The sequence below is a fragment of the Lonchura striata genome, chromosome 4 (assembly GCF_050655825.1).
Source record: "Lonchura striata isolate lonStrDom1 chromosome 4, ASM5065582v1, whole genome shotgun sequence".
Lineage (NCBI taxonomy): Eukaryota > Metazoa > Chordata > Aves > Passeriformes > Estrildidae > Lonchura > Lonchura striata.
The window spans coordinates 52258444-52276616 of NC_140706.1; the positions used below are offsets into that span (position 1 = coordinate 52258444).

General features: G+C 38.0%; 1 protein-coding gene across 6 annotated transcripts in view; it reads right to left on the bottom strand.

Annotated features, from left to right (window-relative positions):
- The window catches only part of GRID2 (glutamate ionotropic receptor delta type subunit 2), a 679709-nt gene that overhangs the window by 137544 nt on the left and 523992 nt on the right, over positions 1 to 18173 (bottom strand). For all 6 annotated transcript variants that reach the window (XR_004148251.3, XM_021550296.4, XM_021550297.4 and 3 more), the window contains one exon: positions 3273 to 3374. Coding sequence is in view for 5 of the 6 variants with exons in the window: in XM_021550296.4 (XP_021405971.3) it covers positions 3273 to 3374 (102 nt within the window). In the remaining variant the exon portion in view is untranslated. The remainder of the gene's footprint in view (positions 1 to 3272; positions 3375 to 18173) is intronic.

Sequence of the window (18173 nt, forward strand, 5' to 3'; positions counted from 1 at the left end):
TCTCTCTTTCCTTTATCCTACCTGCCTTCTCAGGACCCTCCAGATATGAAAATATACTCCTATTTGGGAGCTGTTTTGAATTTTCATGTAAAGCCACAAGTATCTTTTGCTCCACTAGGATATTATACCTTATGCACTTTCAAGAAAGGCTATGTACTTTTCAGTCAAGGTTTTAATGCTTTAAAACAGGGAAGTTCAAACTTTTTCCTTTTTTGAACAACAGGGGCTTTTTAAGAAAATACAATTTTACAAATACTTGCTGGCTTATTCATTGTCAAATAGACCAAATCTCATTCCATTTTCAATGTCTTAATATTCATATGAATAACTCAGTATTTGCTTTGGCTAGTAAAATGATATTATGAGAATATTGGCTGTATTTTAGGTCTTTTTCAATAAAACTGAACAACTGAAAAAGAGAATAAATTGAGACAGCCAAAATGGATATATAGCTAAATTTGTTCTTGGGCTATTGTTCATTCAAGACATTGAATTTGTTTGGAACAGCTATGCTGACCTTTGATTGAGCTACATTTCAGGAACTCAGAATACATTTCAGAAATTCACCAGCAAGTGACTTGAACTTAAGAGCAACTTGTCAAACACAAAGTTCAGACTTGAGCTTCATATGTGGAAGCAGTCCAAGACAGAGATATTTGATATTTAGGTTAGACAAAATAAGCCTTTTCTAAAAGTATAGAAAGTGTGGTACTAATCTAACTCAGATTAAAACATTGAATTATGTGTAAACAAACTTGACCATAGTTCTCCTCAGAATAAACCACTTAAATATTTCTTATTGCTATTTATGGAAAAGAAAGCATTCACATTTACTGCAGCAGAGCCAGGATTCTCTGCCAAGTGAAACCAGATAATTTCCAGTTTGGGGCTATACTCACAAAGAGATTTTGGTTAAGGTCTGCAGATACATAGCTCATAATTATTAACTTTACTTAGGGAAAGGAATTAGTAGATGGATGTGGATGACGAGCATTGTTCAGCATTTGCTTTTTGAAAGACTGAGGAAATAAGTCACAATCATTTATGATTTTCAGACTCCAGAAGGTTTTATTTCATTAGTGTCGTGCAATATAAACCCAGGAGTTAAAATTTGCTATCCTCTCAAATTCTACTACAGTTTAAAAAAAAAGTCCTTTTCGACCTGAAAGCATAACAAAATGAAAATTGGGAGAAGGGGTGCTATCTAAAAAGGCATGAGAGAGTTGAACTGCTAACAAAGCCAATTTACAAATTAATGTAAACTTCTTAACTCTCAATGAAAAAGAAACCTATTAATATTCAAAGATTTACTATTTAATTTTAACACTTGTTTCCCTGGATCAAGATCATTATGTTAGAAAATGGCAGAATTAATAACAATAACTAATAGTTCACAGTCTGTATAGATTTTTTATTTTAAGAGAAATGTATTGACTTAATTGAAGAACTAAGAGAAAGATGGAAGAGAAAATATAATAAAGATCATCACAAAAATAAAGTTAATTGGTGAAATCCCTCCTGCTCTCACATCCAAGGTGATAGTCACACATTTTTATCACATGAATTAAATACAGATCTCCAGTTTTGTCCTACCCAGAAGATATAAAATTAGTGAGGAGACTGAAATGCCCTGTGCTGTGTTGTACTTCAAATTTCTGTCTTTGCTTTTATAATTACTGTAGAATCCTATCAGCATAGGCAATTATTTTTGTGTATCTTTGCAAGTTGATAAATATCCATGTTATAATAACATGAAAGAAGAAGCCCTCTGTCAAGGTAACAAAGATAACTAGGGATAAAGCAGGAACAGTGGGGAGAGAGGGAAGAACTACTAATAAAAACAATGCTAATATTCTAATTCAAATTTATTTTCTAGGCAAAATCCACAGGTCATTTTTGTCAACAGATAATTATACTGAACCAATTAATAGAAGTATCAGGCAAAACAGAGACCAGCCACTGCCACCATAATGCTATTTTGAAGAACATGTAAATAAAGTACAATCTTCTCCCTCTCCGTTACTCCTTTCTTTTGTTTTGTGTTTGTTGTTTTATTATTATTATTATTATTATTGCTTAATTGTTTTTTTTTTGTTTTTGTTTTGTTTTGTTTTGTTTTTTTTTTTTTTTTGTTTGTTTGTTTTGTTTTTTTTTTCTGTGCATTCATTTTTCCTTGGCTGGCTTTTGCTGTTGTTTAGTTTGGCTTTGGGATCTTCTTTAGGTTTGTGGGGTTTTTTTTTGCTTTTTGTTTTGGGGTTGTTTTGTTGTTGTTTGGTTTGTTTTGTGTTGTAGATACTACCACAGGAAGTTCTCTAATATATTAAGAGCTGGAACAGAATGTTCACCCTGACAAGTAAAGGTGTTGAAATACCCATAAAGTAATTGCAGGGGCATGAAACTGCTCTGTCCATGGCACTGACATTCCCTGGTGATTTCACTTTCCACCCCTGATGGAGCTTCTTTCTTCATTGTGTACTGTCAGCAATGCAAACCCTGAAAACTCTTGCTCTTTATAAAAAAGTGCTGGGCCTTTGGACACTGAACTCAAACACAAGTAGAGAGCAGCAAGAGAGAAATAAGCTCAATCTAACCTTGACAGCTCTGCAGCCCTGGAATAACTTTGTATTTGGGCATTGGTTCAAAGAGGGATATATGTCTCATATTTTTTTCTTTATTTTTTTTCCTACTCTTAAAAATTTCTCCTCAAACTAAGTTTATGGCAGGAATTCATAACACAAATTCCTATTCTGGTAGACATTGTTCAGCTTTAAAACAAGAATTCTTCTTAACATAAGATGTGCACAAAGGGGAAGAACCTGGCTGATGAAAAGCCAGGATGGGACAGTGAATATTTTACCAAACAACCATTACTTGTCCTAAGCTGACCTTGAATATTTTCTGAGTGTGACAATTTATGTTAGACTGCACACAATTTGCTGAGGTGATTGGAATAATTTAGAGCTTCAGCTAGGCAGCTTTAGCTAACAGGGCACTTGAAGTTGCCCTTTATCAGTTCACATGCTTGTGTTACCTAATTTAGAATATGCCTGAGAAAGAAACAGGTTCTAATGTGTTTGATTCAGTCTGAGAAGTGCTGTACTGATAAATAATTTTATTTTGTGGAAATTTTCCATCTTTCTGGTTTTTTCTGACCAGCTGAAATCAGACCCTCTAACACCAACTACGTTATTGGTAAAACAGCGCATTTAATAGATGTGGCAAAAGGAAGAAACTGCATTCCTGGTAGTGCAGAAGGATGAACATCTGCTTACCAACACAGTCACCACACGCAGAACCACTCCTCGCATGTTGTTCTCCAGCTTTCTGTCTGTTAGTGACCCATTCAGACCAGTTACAGGATTCCAGCAGCCAAGCTAAAAGAGAAAACAAAAATCATTTTCTCATTGCCCATTAAACTCTGATAGTCATTCCTAATAGGTATCTTTAAGCAGGAATGTATGAAATAGAATGTCTTCTTAACTCAATGGGATGAAAACTCAGGGAATGGGTTGTGCACAGTTTCATCTGGAAACTGAAAATCAAGCAATTAAGGATATCAGGTTTTGATTTTAAATACCAGTGTGCAATGGATGACAGCATCCAGGATTTGGGGTTATATGCACTGCTTTAAAAGAGAGGATATCAATATTAGTGAAAAAATATAAAAAGTACTGTAGCTGTAGCAATATCTCTACCTTACTTTCATTAATACACTAATTGGAGAAATAATAGCTACCATCAATTTAGCACGCTCTTTGCTCCAGCCCATCATTCCTAGTGGAACTCTGACAAAAGGAATTACACCAGCTTTAATTAAAGCTTATACTACTAATTGGTAATGAAACACCAGTGATTTTAAGCCAGTTTAAAAATCACATTTAAAGATGATTGAGGAAAAGGCCACTGGATAGGCACATCACACTATTGAGAGAGTACCACAATAGACAATGCAGAAAAAGAAGTTCATCTATGCCATTCTTTGCATTTGTGCTATTGCATTTCATGAGCTTCTGTGGATGAAGCTTTTGCTCATGAATGTCTTTAGGGTTAGCTGCTTTTCAGTCTAGGTTTAATAGATACTGACTTGTAGTTCAGCTTCTCTGAAAATGTAATTTGCTCGGGTTTTTGTATGATGGTAGATGCTTTTTTTTTAAGCATAGAGAAACAAATCAATCAACCACACATCCCTTAGCACTGCACACCAACATAACCAGTTTTATTTTTGAAATTCATTACCACACTCAGCTGTCCTGCAAAATTACCCGTGTTAAATCCAGATCCCAAGAGAAGGACAATGACTGACTTCAGAGGACTTTGGAGCAGAGTCTCAATTATGGCAGGTAAACCCATAGCCTATCTGAAGTCATGACACAGCCAAAGAGACAGGTACCAGCCTTGCCCTGAATCACCTTCTCCATGGACTGTGAATGAAACCTTTCCAGAGATGCTCATCTTCTGACTCCTACGTAAAGGAACAAAAGGTCTTGCTCTGTCTGATAAACCAAGATTAACATCAGTAGGGTATTATTGGCTCCAGTGGCCTCTACTAAGACTATTCTCTTGAAGAATTCAACACCATAATCTGAGAGAAATAAACTGTAAAACATGGAAAGTATTGCTGTATTTCACACAGAAATACAGAAATGGCAGGTTGCCTCAAACCATCTAAAAGGGCTTGTAAAGAAAGGGGTTTTGCTGAACAGGAATTTACAGAAATTGTTATTTTCAGTCCTTCACGTGAAAAAGCTTTGTATATGTGTTTCATAGTTCTTTCAAAGTGAAACAGAAAACAAAGAACAAATTTTAAATAAAGTTATTTAACAATTTTAGAAGTGGGTAATCTGAAATATTTGTTTTCTTCATTACACCTATTAGAATAGAGCAACTTCTAAATTTTTTAATTTTGATATATTCTTATAATTTCTTTGAAGATGCCTCCTTAAGAAATGAATCTCTCAAATTGTAAAAAAATTAAAACTTTCTGCAATGATAGACAAGTTAGGTTTGTCTCAATGGTCACACAGATCTTTTCCAATCTAAATGATCCCATGATTCTATGTTCCATCTTCTCAGAGGAAGATGGCATTAAAATAATGTCTTCACTTCTCTCTGCTGTTTTCAGAAGTACTCACAGCTAATGCTTGCCCTTCTGAAGGGATGGCTACCCTACAGACCAGGGAATGAGTGAGGGTAGTGCTGAGCATACTTGTAATCACAAGTAGTGACTGAATCAAGGATCTACCAGATCCAAACCCCGGAGAAACTGAAAGCAATGACAGGATACAAGAAGAAACAAAACAGGACCTGTCCTATTAATCTCTTGAAATTGCTTGTCTTTCCTGTGGCTGTTCCTAAATAAAAGTACAAATTATCCCCATGTGGTTTCCCCATTTCATGCTCCTGTCCGATCTTGAAGACCAGCAAGAGATCATAGCAGCCCCCTCTGCTCCTTTCTGGTCCTCCACAGTGTACGAAGCTGCTCTCTAGTCATGGATGGACTCCTGACACATTCCAGGTCCTCACCACCTCCCTGGCAAAGCCCTGCAACATTTTGTGTTGAATAACCTAATGCTCAAGGGTATGGCCTATAACAGTACAGCAAAATGCAGCAAATGTACGTGCACTGCACTTTGTACGTGACAAACCACTGACATCCTGTAAAGCAAAGCATTTCATGGGCTACATTTTCACATGAAAAATATTGAAAACAGTACTAAGTTCAGAACAAAGCTGCATTAAATTAATTCAGTGATTGTCATTCTTAGTCACACAAAGAAACTAATTAGAACTTAGATCCAATTAGCATATCCAAATGTGTTGGATATATAATTACTGTAGAAACTCTGTTGCTTTTGCCAGAACTAAAACCCTAGGAAGTTGCTGAAGAGCCGTTTTATCCTTCTGAAGTTAAAGTCCATTTTTAATTATGTACATTAATGGGCACATATTTATACACTTAAGCTTTTAGCCCAACCCTACCTTTTTTAAGGCAAACTCCCCCACCAACATAACATTTCTGGAAATTCAGCATAGCACTGATTTTTCTTTAAAAAGGCACTTTTTATTTTCAATTATTGTTCATTTAATTTTCAATTCAATTGTTCCTTTATGCAGCTCAGTCATGGTGAAGACAAATGTGCAGTGTCTTGCCAACAAAGTTGAAATTGATTTTGAGTGGGAGCTGCTTACTGTTATTAGGAGAAAACAAATCAACATTTATTGATGAAAATTTGAGCTTGTCATTGCAGCAAGGAGCAAATGCAACTACTGCAGAAACATCGAGGTGGGTGGCATGAAGCTCCCTCTTCAGCTTTGTCTCGTTTAACTGCTTCTGCAAAACATTTGCTGCTTCTGCAGTTAGATCCTTTTACTTTTGTTCTCTCTCTGTGATGGTTGAAATGAGAGACTAGATCAGACAATAACAGAATCTCACACTCATTCCGGTGGATTTGGGCAGATGGGTGATGGGAACTCTTACTGAGCACAGTGCTTGTCATGTTCATCCCACCCAAAATTTATCTTTTATAGTGCTTTGAACTTCTGTTTCAGTTTCTTTTATTTATTCTAATGACAGCTTTCACATTGCTAGGTTTGATGTAATATGATGAAGATGGAAAAGTTGTCAGTCTTCTACTTCCTTTGATATCCAATTGGCAATCTCTTTCTGTTCATCCCACATACCAGCTTGTTATCCTTACTATCATCATTGTTGAAATGGGCTTTGTTCTCCTGTTTTGCTGGCAAACCCAAAAATTTACTTCCCTTCTTCATTAGAAATTTTTGACTATACGAACAATGAATTATGGAAGGTCTTTCATTTGTATATCAATATTACAGCAGGCAAAATCTATTTCATATGTACTTACAATTTCATTGTTTATAAGGAACTTAGAACACTAAAGTCTATAATGCCTTTACAACAGATCTTACAGCCAGTTTTTTTCATCTACTTCCTATGCAACCACTGAACTCTGCTGAATATCTGAGAGCTTTCACTTCTTTTTCTGGCAAAGTGCAGATTGTGTCAATTAATCAAGAAAAATACATTGGCCTGGTGTGGCCACAGTTGAGGATGATCAGAGAAAATGAATAAAACCACAATACTGATACAGATGAGTTACTTAAACGCTTGTCACTACATCAAAGTTTAGAGTGTTCTGTTGCTTCAACTAACACAGAAAATATAAAGGAACTGGTTTATCCAGTGCAACCACCTTGGAACTCAGACTGCACTATCACAGCACTATTAAGGGTCAAAAGCAGAAAACTCTAGAGGATGTACAATGGAAATCTGAAAGATAAAACTGCACTACATCTGCAATCCAAATCTATAAGGGCATTGGGATCACTGACTCCTCTTTCATTTATTTCCCTGTCATTTAAAGAAAAAATAATCCCAACAATATCTTGGTTTTAGTATGGACAGACTGACAAAATATTTCCAGTAGAAATGTCCAGGAGAGAGCAGTTCATAGAGAGCTGGTGAGCCACAGCAAGAGCAGCCTCCCTGCCTGGAGTACCCACATACTCTTCATAAACTCCCTCCTCAATTTTCACCCAAGTCCAACCTGCTTTAGGAACTGAATTCTTACAAGATTCAACTTAAAGTGAAGAAATGTGCATTAATAATCCCCTTTTCCATTCCAAAGCACACTAAATTCACAGAAATGGAAAAGACCCCATGAAGCTGTCACAAAATGATGCTCAGCTGGAAGATTTGAGCTCCCAGGAGTGCTGGGAAGACTTGAATTGGGGCACACAACAAAAAAATAATGAAGAAAAAGGTGACTTCAGCATTTGTAAAATTTTCTAGGACATCAGTTTAGGCAAAATTCAAGCAGGACAACACAGAAATTGTTTTGCATAGAGCCTCTTGTCAGCTGTTGTTTAAGATGTCCAACAGCAACTGGGAAATCAGACACTACATCCTATTGCTAAAGACTATGTCTCACAGAAGAAACACCATAAAAGATATCTTTTGGTTGTCAATATGCAGCTGTCAGTCACATAAAATGTTGTCAGATGCCCGGTTACCTGGTTAAAGAGTCCTTTCCATGCAGTTCTTTAGCCAGCAACCAACAGTTGATCAACCAAATCTGCAAAAAAGTCTGGTGGCCAGTGGTTAACTGAGGCCTTTTGTACCCCTGGGCTTGATTAAAGAAGTAAAGGATACCTTTTGTTTTTGCAGCTATTTCTTAATAGGATTGGTTAGCAGAAAAGCTTTCTGTATTTAACTGCTGCCTTCACCAAAGCTTAGGTAATAGTCAACAAATAGTAAGTTGTTAAAATCAATAGAAAATACTGTGCTCAACAATTGGATAATGTATAGAAGCATTTGTTTCTCCTACATTTTGTGTGGTGAAATCTATATAGTTCTGTGCATTCAGTTAATTATTTTGTACAGTGTGTTTTATTGCTTTAATTTGTCTCTGGCCTAGAAGGAATGGCCTGCCCCTAGACTTGCTCTGTTATTTTCAAGCTGTTGAGGGAATGTGAATACTCAAGTTTAGTTTTATATCCAGTGTGCTAAGGATTGTAATTGCAGAAGTTGAGGTGGGCTATTTGTTTTGTTAACTGATCATTGACACAAGTGCAAGTGACCTCAGTAGGAATTTCTTTCTCAAAGCCAACGCACAAGGCAGAATAACACTGAGCAGAGTTAATAAAATATTCTGCTTTGAGGACTACTCAAATTTCCTTTTCTTACTGAACTGAAATAAAGAAGCTAATGGAAAGTTACAACGTGCTGTTCATTTGCCTACTAGCACCTGACTCAATGTTTTCTTAAGGACCCAGATTGCTGCCAGAAGTTATAATTGGGTATTTTAGACCACTGACAAATGTTGAATTTATGGGGAAACAACACAGACTTCATAGGTATTCTCACACTGCATGCTTTACTCACAAAGCTGGTGCTTAGGCCAAGCTTCTAGAATCTAATGGTATAATTTTTCAAATGTATAGTAAATCACCACATCTCAAAGAAAATGAACCATCTCTCCAAGGTAGTTGTGTCATTCTAATGATCCCTGACTTCTTCCTCCCATCATCTCTTTATCTCTGGCTTATTTTCTCTATTTTTCTTTCCCTTTCATTTGAAATTTTGTGGTCTTAATCTATAATTTTCTCCTTCTGTCTTCTCTTATCTTTGGAAAATACCCTTTTTCCCTTTCTTCAATCCTTTTTTTACTGTGAATTCAGTACTCCCAGCAGCTCCCTACCCTATGCTTATCTTCCTCTTTGCTACGCTGCAATACCTCTTGCCATCCATTTCTCTGGGTACTTTCAATGTGCTTTCTATCTTCTCTGTTTTTCTTTCCCTTGATCTTCCTTTTTATTTCTTGTGGCTTTTTCCCATCTATTTTGTTTCGGTTTTATTTTTTGTTTGTTTGTTTTTTTGGGGTTTGGGTTGGTCAAGGGACATCACTTTTCACTACATCCAGCTTTGACTCATTTTTGGGTCCTTTCCCCTTTGCCTTTGGATCTCCTTTTCTCTCAGGCAGACCTCTCAGGAAACTTCTCCCCAACTCCTCCTTCTCCTTTTGTGTTATGATGGAGATGGGACTTAACAAAATAAATTACTGTACAGCCCTGTTTCCTTTGCTTTCATCTTTCCTGCTGGTGTTTTTTTTTTTTTGGTGTTGTTTTTTTTTTTTTAATTTTTTAATTTTTAAATTTTTTTATTTCCATCCTCTGATAACCTTACAGAACTCTGAAGAAAAGATTCAGGCAAGGGGAAATAATGAAAGCCTGTTCTTTGACCCAATACTGAATTCATCCCTTTGCTAAAAAATTTCTTCATACTGCCAGAGTAAAAACCATGAATATCACTTTCTTTTTACATTGGAAGATTTCTCACTGATGCCTGAATTATTCCATGGTAACTGATAATACCAAGGAAGTTCAGGTTTGTGTACAGTTTAAATTTAGCCACTTTGATTTTTAATTGCAAATGCTTGTCTCTGTTCTCATTAAGCATATTAAAAGTTAAATAGGATGTCTTTTATCTTAGTCATGTAAGGCTGGAAGAAAACCAAAAACCTTAAAATCAGGTTTTATAACTGAACTTGGTCTGCTTTGTCCACCACTGCATCTTTATGTAATCAGGGGAAAATATTCAAGGTTACTACTCCAGCTTGTATCAACTCATAGCCTTTGATACTATCATAAAACCTTTGATCAAACCTATTCAGTGGCAGACAATGAAAACCACTGTTTTCCACTTGCTGGCATGAAGCTCCCTCTCCACAGGTAGCAAGAAAACACACAGAGCACATTTCAGGTTCTCATCAGTTCCCTGGCAGTATTCAAACATTCTTCAGCACACTCCCAGCTTTCCCCTCAGCTTAGTAAGGCACTTTTTTGAGATCTGAATTTTCAGAAATGGTTTGTCAAACTGCAATAGCAACAAAACCTATTTGCTGTTGCAGGGCTCAAGAATTCTGGGGGCAGCATTTCAGTAAAAAATCCAAACAATAATAGTGCAAAGCAAAACCACCACTGTTCCATTTGCAGGGAAGTGGGTTTACAGTGCAGCATTCTGAACAAACCCAGTCCAGCAAACCACGTAAGTGAATCCTTCAGAGTAAAGTGGCCTATGGTGAATGCCCTGCTTCTGCAGCAGAGTGCTGCCAGTGCTGAGCTGCTTGGGCACCTCCACACTGCACTGCAGTCAGCTTGGTGAGCACAGATGCTGAGAAGCACCTTAGCTTTGTTTTTTCTGCAATAAAAACCTCCCCTTCAATATAATCACTGAATTAGTAGTCTGGGAATCAGCTCTGGAAGTAAATCCACGTGGAGAATTGTGTATTAGATTCATCACTCTCCAAGCTAGGAAGAAAAAGAAAGGCCCCTGTATAGTTCTAGCCAGGAACTGCAGTAGCAGAGCAGTAGTACTGACCTGTGCTTGCACTAAAGATATCGGTGCTCATTTTAAAGGCAGCTGACAAGGAATGCATGTTTAAATATACATGGTGCCCAATGAGGCTACAGAACAGCTGTACTCATTGGAGTGGCACCTCTCTAGTTTTTTTTTTTTTTTTTTTGTTTGTTTTTGTTTGTTTTGTTTTTTTTTTTTTTTTTTTGGTTGGTTTTTATTGAAGTCTAAGCAGAATTATCACACACTGCTTTCACAGTAATGCATCACGGAACTCTACATCTGGTTATCTTTTCGCATGAGTACAATGTTAAGAAGTATACTTTTTCCAGGCATAGCATATGGGAATCGCCATTTTTCTTTGGCAGGCTAAAGGATTTTCAATGAAGCAATACCTCAGCACTATTTACTCAAAAGTATATTTAGTTATTTATTCAGCTACTGAGAGCTCACTGGGCAGTACTGCCGTGCGTATGTGTTTTCCTCACACATTAAAAATGACTTCACTGGACTTGGGTGAAGGGTGGAGTGTCGCCGTGCGAGACCGGCTCCGGGCGGGCGCCGGTGGGAAGCACGGCGGGAGGAGGGGAGAGGCGGCGCCGCTTTTCCCCTTCGGCTCTGCGAGGCTCAGTTCTAGCACGGGAACAGACGAGAGGGCGACACGGGGCTCGGGTGCAAACGCGTGTTTATTGTGGGAGCGCGTTCCCGAGGCACCGGGACACTGACCGAGGGTCGGTTATACCCCGTGCCGGGGGTGGGGGGAACCTGAGCCACGGACAATGGGACGGGAGGCAGGGGACAGGGGCAGGGAAACCGCGGGGACAGTGATGGGAAAGGCGGGGGGGCAGGGACAGACCGCGTGGCGAGGGGGAAGGATAAGGGAACGCAGGAATGGGACAAAGGACCGCGGGAGGGAGGGGGAATGGGGGGGGGTGGGAGGAAGAAGAGAAAATTACAAACCCCGCAGTGGAGGATGTTCTAGGATGTACATACCATGGAAATACATGTCCTGAAAACCTTGGAAATTACAACCTTATTTCATATTATACTTGGCATCTTTGTCATTGCTACACAATTCTCAGCTTCACCATGAAACACCAAGTAAGAAAAGGACAGAGAAAAACACCTCCCTTCCTTAGTCAAGGCACAAATGTACTGACATGAAAACACTTCCTTCAAATACCACATGCAAAGCCAGAGAGAGGCAGCTGTGATAAGATTACTATTTTTTTCTCAAAGACTGTGGGTCCCTGTCTCCCCAGACACACTCAGCCTCTCATTGCCAACATGAAAAGCAAAGGAATTAGCATGTAGAGATTGTGAGAACACACACCAGTGTTCAGCACAGACAATTTCTATATCTTTAAGCATACCTGTACTTGTCCAGAAGCTGTTCAAACTTACACAACATCAAAGTATCTTACACTTTCTGCTGCTCGGCACAGCAGAGTTTGCCAGCTCTTTCTTAAATGTAGTACAAAGAAAGATCTGACAAGAGCATCTGCTTTTCATACATGCTAGTGCAACGTGCTTCACAAGTACAGGGGCTAGGAAACAGCTGCTCACAAAGCATTAACACCAAAAAGTAAATATAAAAAAAAAATTAAAAAAAAAAAGAGAGAGAAAGATAGAAAAAAGCTGATGGACCATGAGAAATTTGCATGAAAGGGCAATCTAGCTTATTTCCATTTAAAATGTGCATATGTGAAGGTACTCTGGAGAGTGCATAAGGAATGGAGAGCTTAGGTAAAAAGTGACAAACCAAAACAAGCTTTTACTCAAATACTGCCTTCAAGTTCCTCACTACAGAGGAGCTAACCTGGCAATGCAGGAAGAGTAGCACTAGATGACAAACTGCTTTCCACTGATTCTTCAGATTCCTGGGCTGCTTAAATGAGGATCAGAGAAATGAAACAGTCTTTGCTTGCACATATATCCATACTCTGCTTTTAAAATTGAGGATTTATTCTTAGTGTTGGCAGAAAGAAAGAGGTCTCCTAAGTCAGATATGTCACAGGCTTACCAGCTTGATACTGGCTCGTAAATCCAAGCTGCATTTTGCCACTGCTATGTTAGAAAAATATTACTCCAGTATCACCCATGCTCACAGAGCATAAGGCTACAGAGTCACCAGTTTTTAGTGCATTATGGACCAGATGCTACAAATGATTTGCTGGATCATATGTTTTTGAGAGTTTGGTAGAGACGAAAATAAGATTGTGGGGTAGTCTTTTCCACTCCTTCAGCACAGAGAAGCTTTCTTAGGAATCAGAACTATTAGTAAAGAAATAAAAAAAATTACCACAGCAGTGACCAAGCAGAGTTAGTTATCAGTACCAGGCCCCAGCTAAGAAGAAACAGCACCTTCTTCTGAAGGCTCTTTTTTGACTCTTGGGGCAGGGGAGAACAGAAAGGTCAAGAGTGAATTTGAGGAGATGGCTGTGGCCAACAACCTGGATTACAGGAAGTAACTTCTTCCCACTAAATTCAACTGCAACCAGAGCAGGTGTGCTCACCTAGAATCCTAAAGATCAGCACAGGCACCAGCAGCACTGAGCACTGGGAAATCTTTGAGTGATGTGAACTGGTTCATATCTGGGATCCCTCCCTCTATGGGGTCCAGATAATACTTTCTAAAATTTTTGCCTGCAGATTATCTAGCCTTAATTGCAAATCAAAGGCCTCTTTATCATCAGTAGATTGTTACTGAAATAATCTTTGGTCTAAAGGCCATGAACTGCTATGCTGATAACCAAATGTTACACTGATAATTGTGAAAAGCAATTTGCTAAATACCAACACTATAAACTCATCTTCAGCACAGTCAATACATTCAACTTCATTCCTTTCTATAAGCCATAGAGCATTTGCTTCATCATTAGGAAGCAGAAAGGCTTTCCCTAAACTAGACCTCTAGTTTTATGGCCTTTTGATGATGCCTCCAATGCCTTTCAGAGGCATCCTCACCTTACCAGCAGGAAAAGTGTAATTCTGACTGGTGGCTTCTCCTGGGGGCAGTGCTGTGGAGCCACCACAGCTGCACAGAACCTGTTTGAAATATCTACGTTACATTTGTGCATACCACACAACGTACGTGGTTGAGAAGAAATTTGGAGCCCACTAGGTTTACTACTTGCCAATGCTCCACCGAAGAATATCTAAATCCTACCAGGATCTGTAAATAACTACTTCAGTGGAGTCACATGTAGGAGTGGGTACTTCTGCATTAAAGAAACAGAGGCATTAGTGTGAGTAAATTTCATATGCTTTCTTAAACATTAAATAGCAAATGATATGCTGTAGAGTACCTGAAGGCTTAAATAAAAGATCCATGTGGAAAATAGTAACTCATTAGTTTGAAAGATTAAATGACACATCTAATAAGCCCTGTCTAGAATAGCTGAATCGCTGAAATAAATTTTTGTTACAAATGAAAATTACTGCACTAATGACACTGGAATTTGGCTCAAAAATAAATTAGAAATACATCCTAGCAATTAAAACTACTGAAACACATGCTAAATCTGTCTTGCAAATGATGAGAATTATATTTGCTAGAACACTATATTCCTACAATAGACTCATACACACTGCTGAAATTGAGTAAAGAAACCAAGAACTTTAAACCATTGAGAATTTTCCTTAGTTTGATATTGCAAAGATCCTTCTAAGAACATACTGGCATATATGGAAGTGATAATTTAATCAGCTAAGTAGTAATACTGTGCTCATCACTACAGCCTTTCTGGGATTTAATTTTAAGGGATGATACCTATTTTAAAATCATTTTTTCATTTGAAAATATCTACTACTCTTAAGAAAAAAGAAATGTCTGTCTTAAGAGTACATTACGAAATTAGTAGTTAGGCTCCAATTACCTTACAATATGAGACGTTCCTTTCCACTGAGAAGGGTAGCTTAAAAATTATAATCTTTCCAAGTGCTAGACAGAGCCCAAAACCAGAATCCTGAAGTCTTTCTCTCCACACCACTCAAAGCTTATGCCTGGGGACACTGATCATCTTTCAAGGAGCAGGCCCTAAGATTAGCAGCCGCTGGAGAAGGTGTAAATGTCTGTAGGATTAAAGAGTTCTTGCTTGAAAGCTGACCCTTGGTAAGACTATTCTTGTCCAAGAGTTCATCTCCATTATGGTTTTGATGGAGACTGTTAATGGTTTTTATAAACTTAGAAAGAAGATATAATTATTATAGTTTCGGACAAACACAAACTCCTCATAATAATTTTTTAAACTTATCTTTTTATTTTTAATATGATGGTCTTTAAAATTTCCCTGCAAAACTAACCTCCATTTATGCAATCCTGGGTGAGTATGCAATACACTGTAAATCCCTCACTTCAGGCTCAAGAGAGAAAGAAAAAGAAAGAAAAAAAGCCAAAAGAGCCTATTACCTGGTGTGGCTTCTATCCCTTTTCTAAAGCAGAGATGAATGCAATTAGTCTGTCAACATTTGTTCTGATTTAAACACTTTCCTCTATCTGCTTTCATTAACTGTGTTGGCATAGCTATATATTACTCATTTAACCTGCACTTCATTGCACTCCTAATATGCAATCAGGTCCTTCAAACATGAACCTGAATATAAGGCAGTTGAGGCTGGAGTCTGGGTTGGTGTAAGCCAGAGGATTTTAGTGAAGATAAGCCTCGCTAGCCTATATGAAAATCCAATCCTATCCCTACACCTGCAAAAGCAACTATATTTCTTCTAAGAATAGATTCTGAGTGGGTCTCCATTTTTAGTACAACACCTGGGTGCTAAGCTCAGCTCACTTTTCATTGCATTAAAACACTAATTAAAATGAGAATTTGTACTGCTACAGGAAACAAATTGCCTGTATGCACTATGCACTAAAGCTAAGTGAATAATTCATTTATTTTTCATATACAAATTTATTCATGGAATAATATCCTGTAATAGCTCCTTTATGGAGATTACACTCAGTTTCTCCAAAGAATTCAATAATCAGAAAGCCATGCTGTTTTGTTTGCCTGGGCACATTGTCCTTACAGGACACCTTTTTCTCATGATTGGACTATCTGGTTTCTGGCATGAACATCTGCATTTATCAGTTCAATCCTTATCAGCTTTACAAGCCATGAATATACAGACCACATACTTTCTAAGAAGGCATTGACAGTAACTTAGTGCAAGCATTACACAGCACATGACAGTCCTGCTCTCAGGAACCATCATTGTTTAGCAAATTTAAATTCCTTGAACAAGCAGAACTAATTCCTTGCACAAACAAGCTGCTCTAAGTCCAAATCCCTGATGCCCAAACCTGTCTGTTTTGGGGTTTGGTGATTTCAGGATAGATTTGAAAACTCAGAATACTATTAAAAATGTACTAAAATGTACTAAACTAGAAAATATTCACTAATTTTCTTCTCCCCCTGCTAGTGGGAGTCATAATTACCTTACTTTGATAGCTAAGATAATTTCCTCAATATTTAATTTTGTTACTTATATGCTATTTCACTGTTGAAAACAAAATATAAGTCACTCTAACAGGTCTATCCCTACAGTACACTGGCATTTTCTATTTCCATCTCCAGAAACCTGTATTAGGCTCATATTTCTTTTGAAAAATGTTTTCTAATCAGCCTTATGTCTGTGCTAATTATCACTATGCTCAGAATGATTACATTGAATAGATAACCTAACATATATAACATGTATTATTTTGAATTGTATAGGCTTCTGTCTCCTTGCCCATACAGAAGTGTCACTGTATCTCTGCTGGTGTAATTCTTTGAACCTGCTAGGCTTGTGAAGAGAAGTAATATCTTTTATTAGACCAAGAAATATAGTGAGGGGAGAGAATGAGCTTTGAGCTCAGAAATCTAATGAAAGTCCTCTGAGACAAAAATCTTCCTTGTTTTTCTTCCAGCTGTATTATTTGGTCTTATAAAAGATATAACCCTTTCCCTGTAGGCCTGACTGTCCTTGGTTATAATAGATTACTTAGGATGGAGATAGGTCAAAAAGGAGCTGTAGAACAACAGACCATAAAGAAGAAAAAAAAAAAAAAACAGAGAAGGAAAAACCATGGCACAGACAAATTGCAGCTCTTTACATAAAACAGTCTGCCTGACAGTGCTGAGGATGGTCTCATCAACCTTAACACCATGATAGGATTTCTCACCAAGACCACTGACCTCTAGACCAAAACACAGGAGAGGGTGCAGAGGGGACCTGCTAATGGGCACGCTGTCAGCTGTCTGCAGGAGGCAGGCAGGAAACTGGATTTGCACAAGTGATGTTCTGTGCATCCAGGAGGAGTAAGGACATGAAGGCACTGAAAGAAGGGCTCTCCAGGCATATCTAGCTATGGAAAGTACAGGCTTGCTGCTCAAGGGGTGGAGGACCCAGAGACAAAAAACACAGGAAGAGATGAGGAATGTGCTTTCTTTGACTGTATCTTTACTGTCAGGGTTTGTTCTGAGGCTTTCCGGCTCTCGTACCTTGTGTCAGAGCCTGGGAAGTGAAGTACTATATGTGAGACAAGGAAATCAGTGAGGATATGCTTAAATAAGAAAATGAGACCATGGAACTGCACAGGATCTAGCTGACATGGCTGAGGGAGCTACAATCTCTGATTTCTGAAAAGTCTTAGTGGCTGGAAAAGGGCAGACAGACATCACACCTATCTTAAAAAAGCACAAGCAAGAGGATCCAGTGTATTTGAGGGAGGATGAAGCCCTTCCCATCTGAAGGTGATGCTCTCTGGGGATCCAGGCAGGACATCCTGTCCCTGTGCTGCACAGACAGTTGATGCCTTTGAAAGGAGATAGCAAACTTCTATAACCAGAGTGAGGAAAAGTGGTGGAAATTTAAAGCCTCTCCTTCATCAAAGCACTTTCTACTTGTATTATCCATTATCCATCCTCTTTTCCTAAAAGTCCCATTTTATCAATTAATCCAGACTGCTTTTTGTAGCAGACAATTTCTGTAGTTATCTGCAAGTTTTATAAATGGTGGTTTGTCTAGTTTCTTGAAGGTTGATATAAATATTTAAAAGAAAAACAAGTCAATTTCCTTGAATATAAAGGCACCTCAGAATTAGGAGTACCTAATCATGAATTAGGAGAATGTAATACACAATCATAGCATAAACGGATGTATTCTTAGACAGACATAATAGATGGAAGCTTAATGAGTCACTATTAAGGTCACCCTATCATTTCTGCTGTGAAGTATCATTTTTTTGTTTGCTAGATTTGGCAATTTGAACTACATAGGCTGAAGTTTTCCATAACAGATGTCAGGTCAGGAT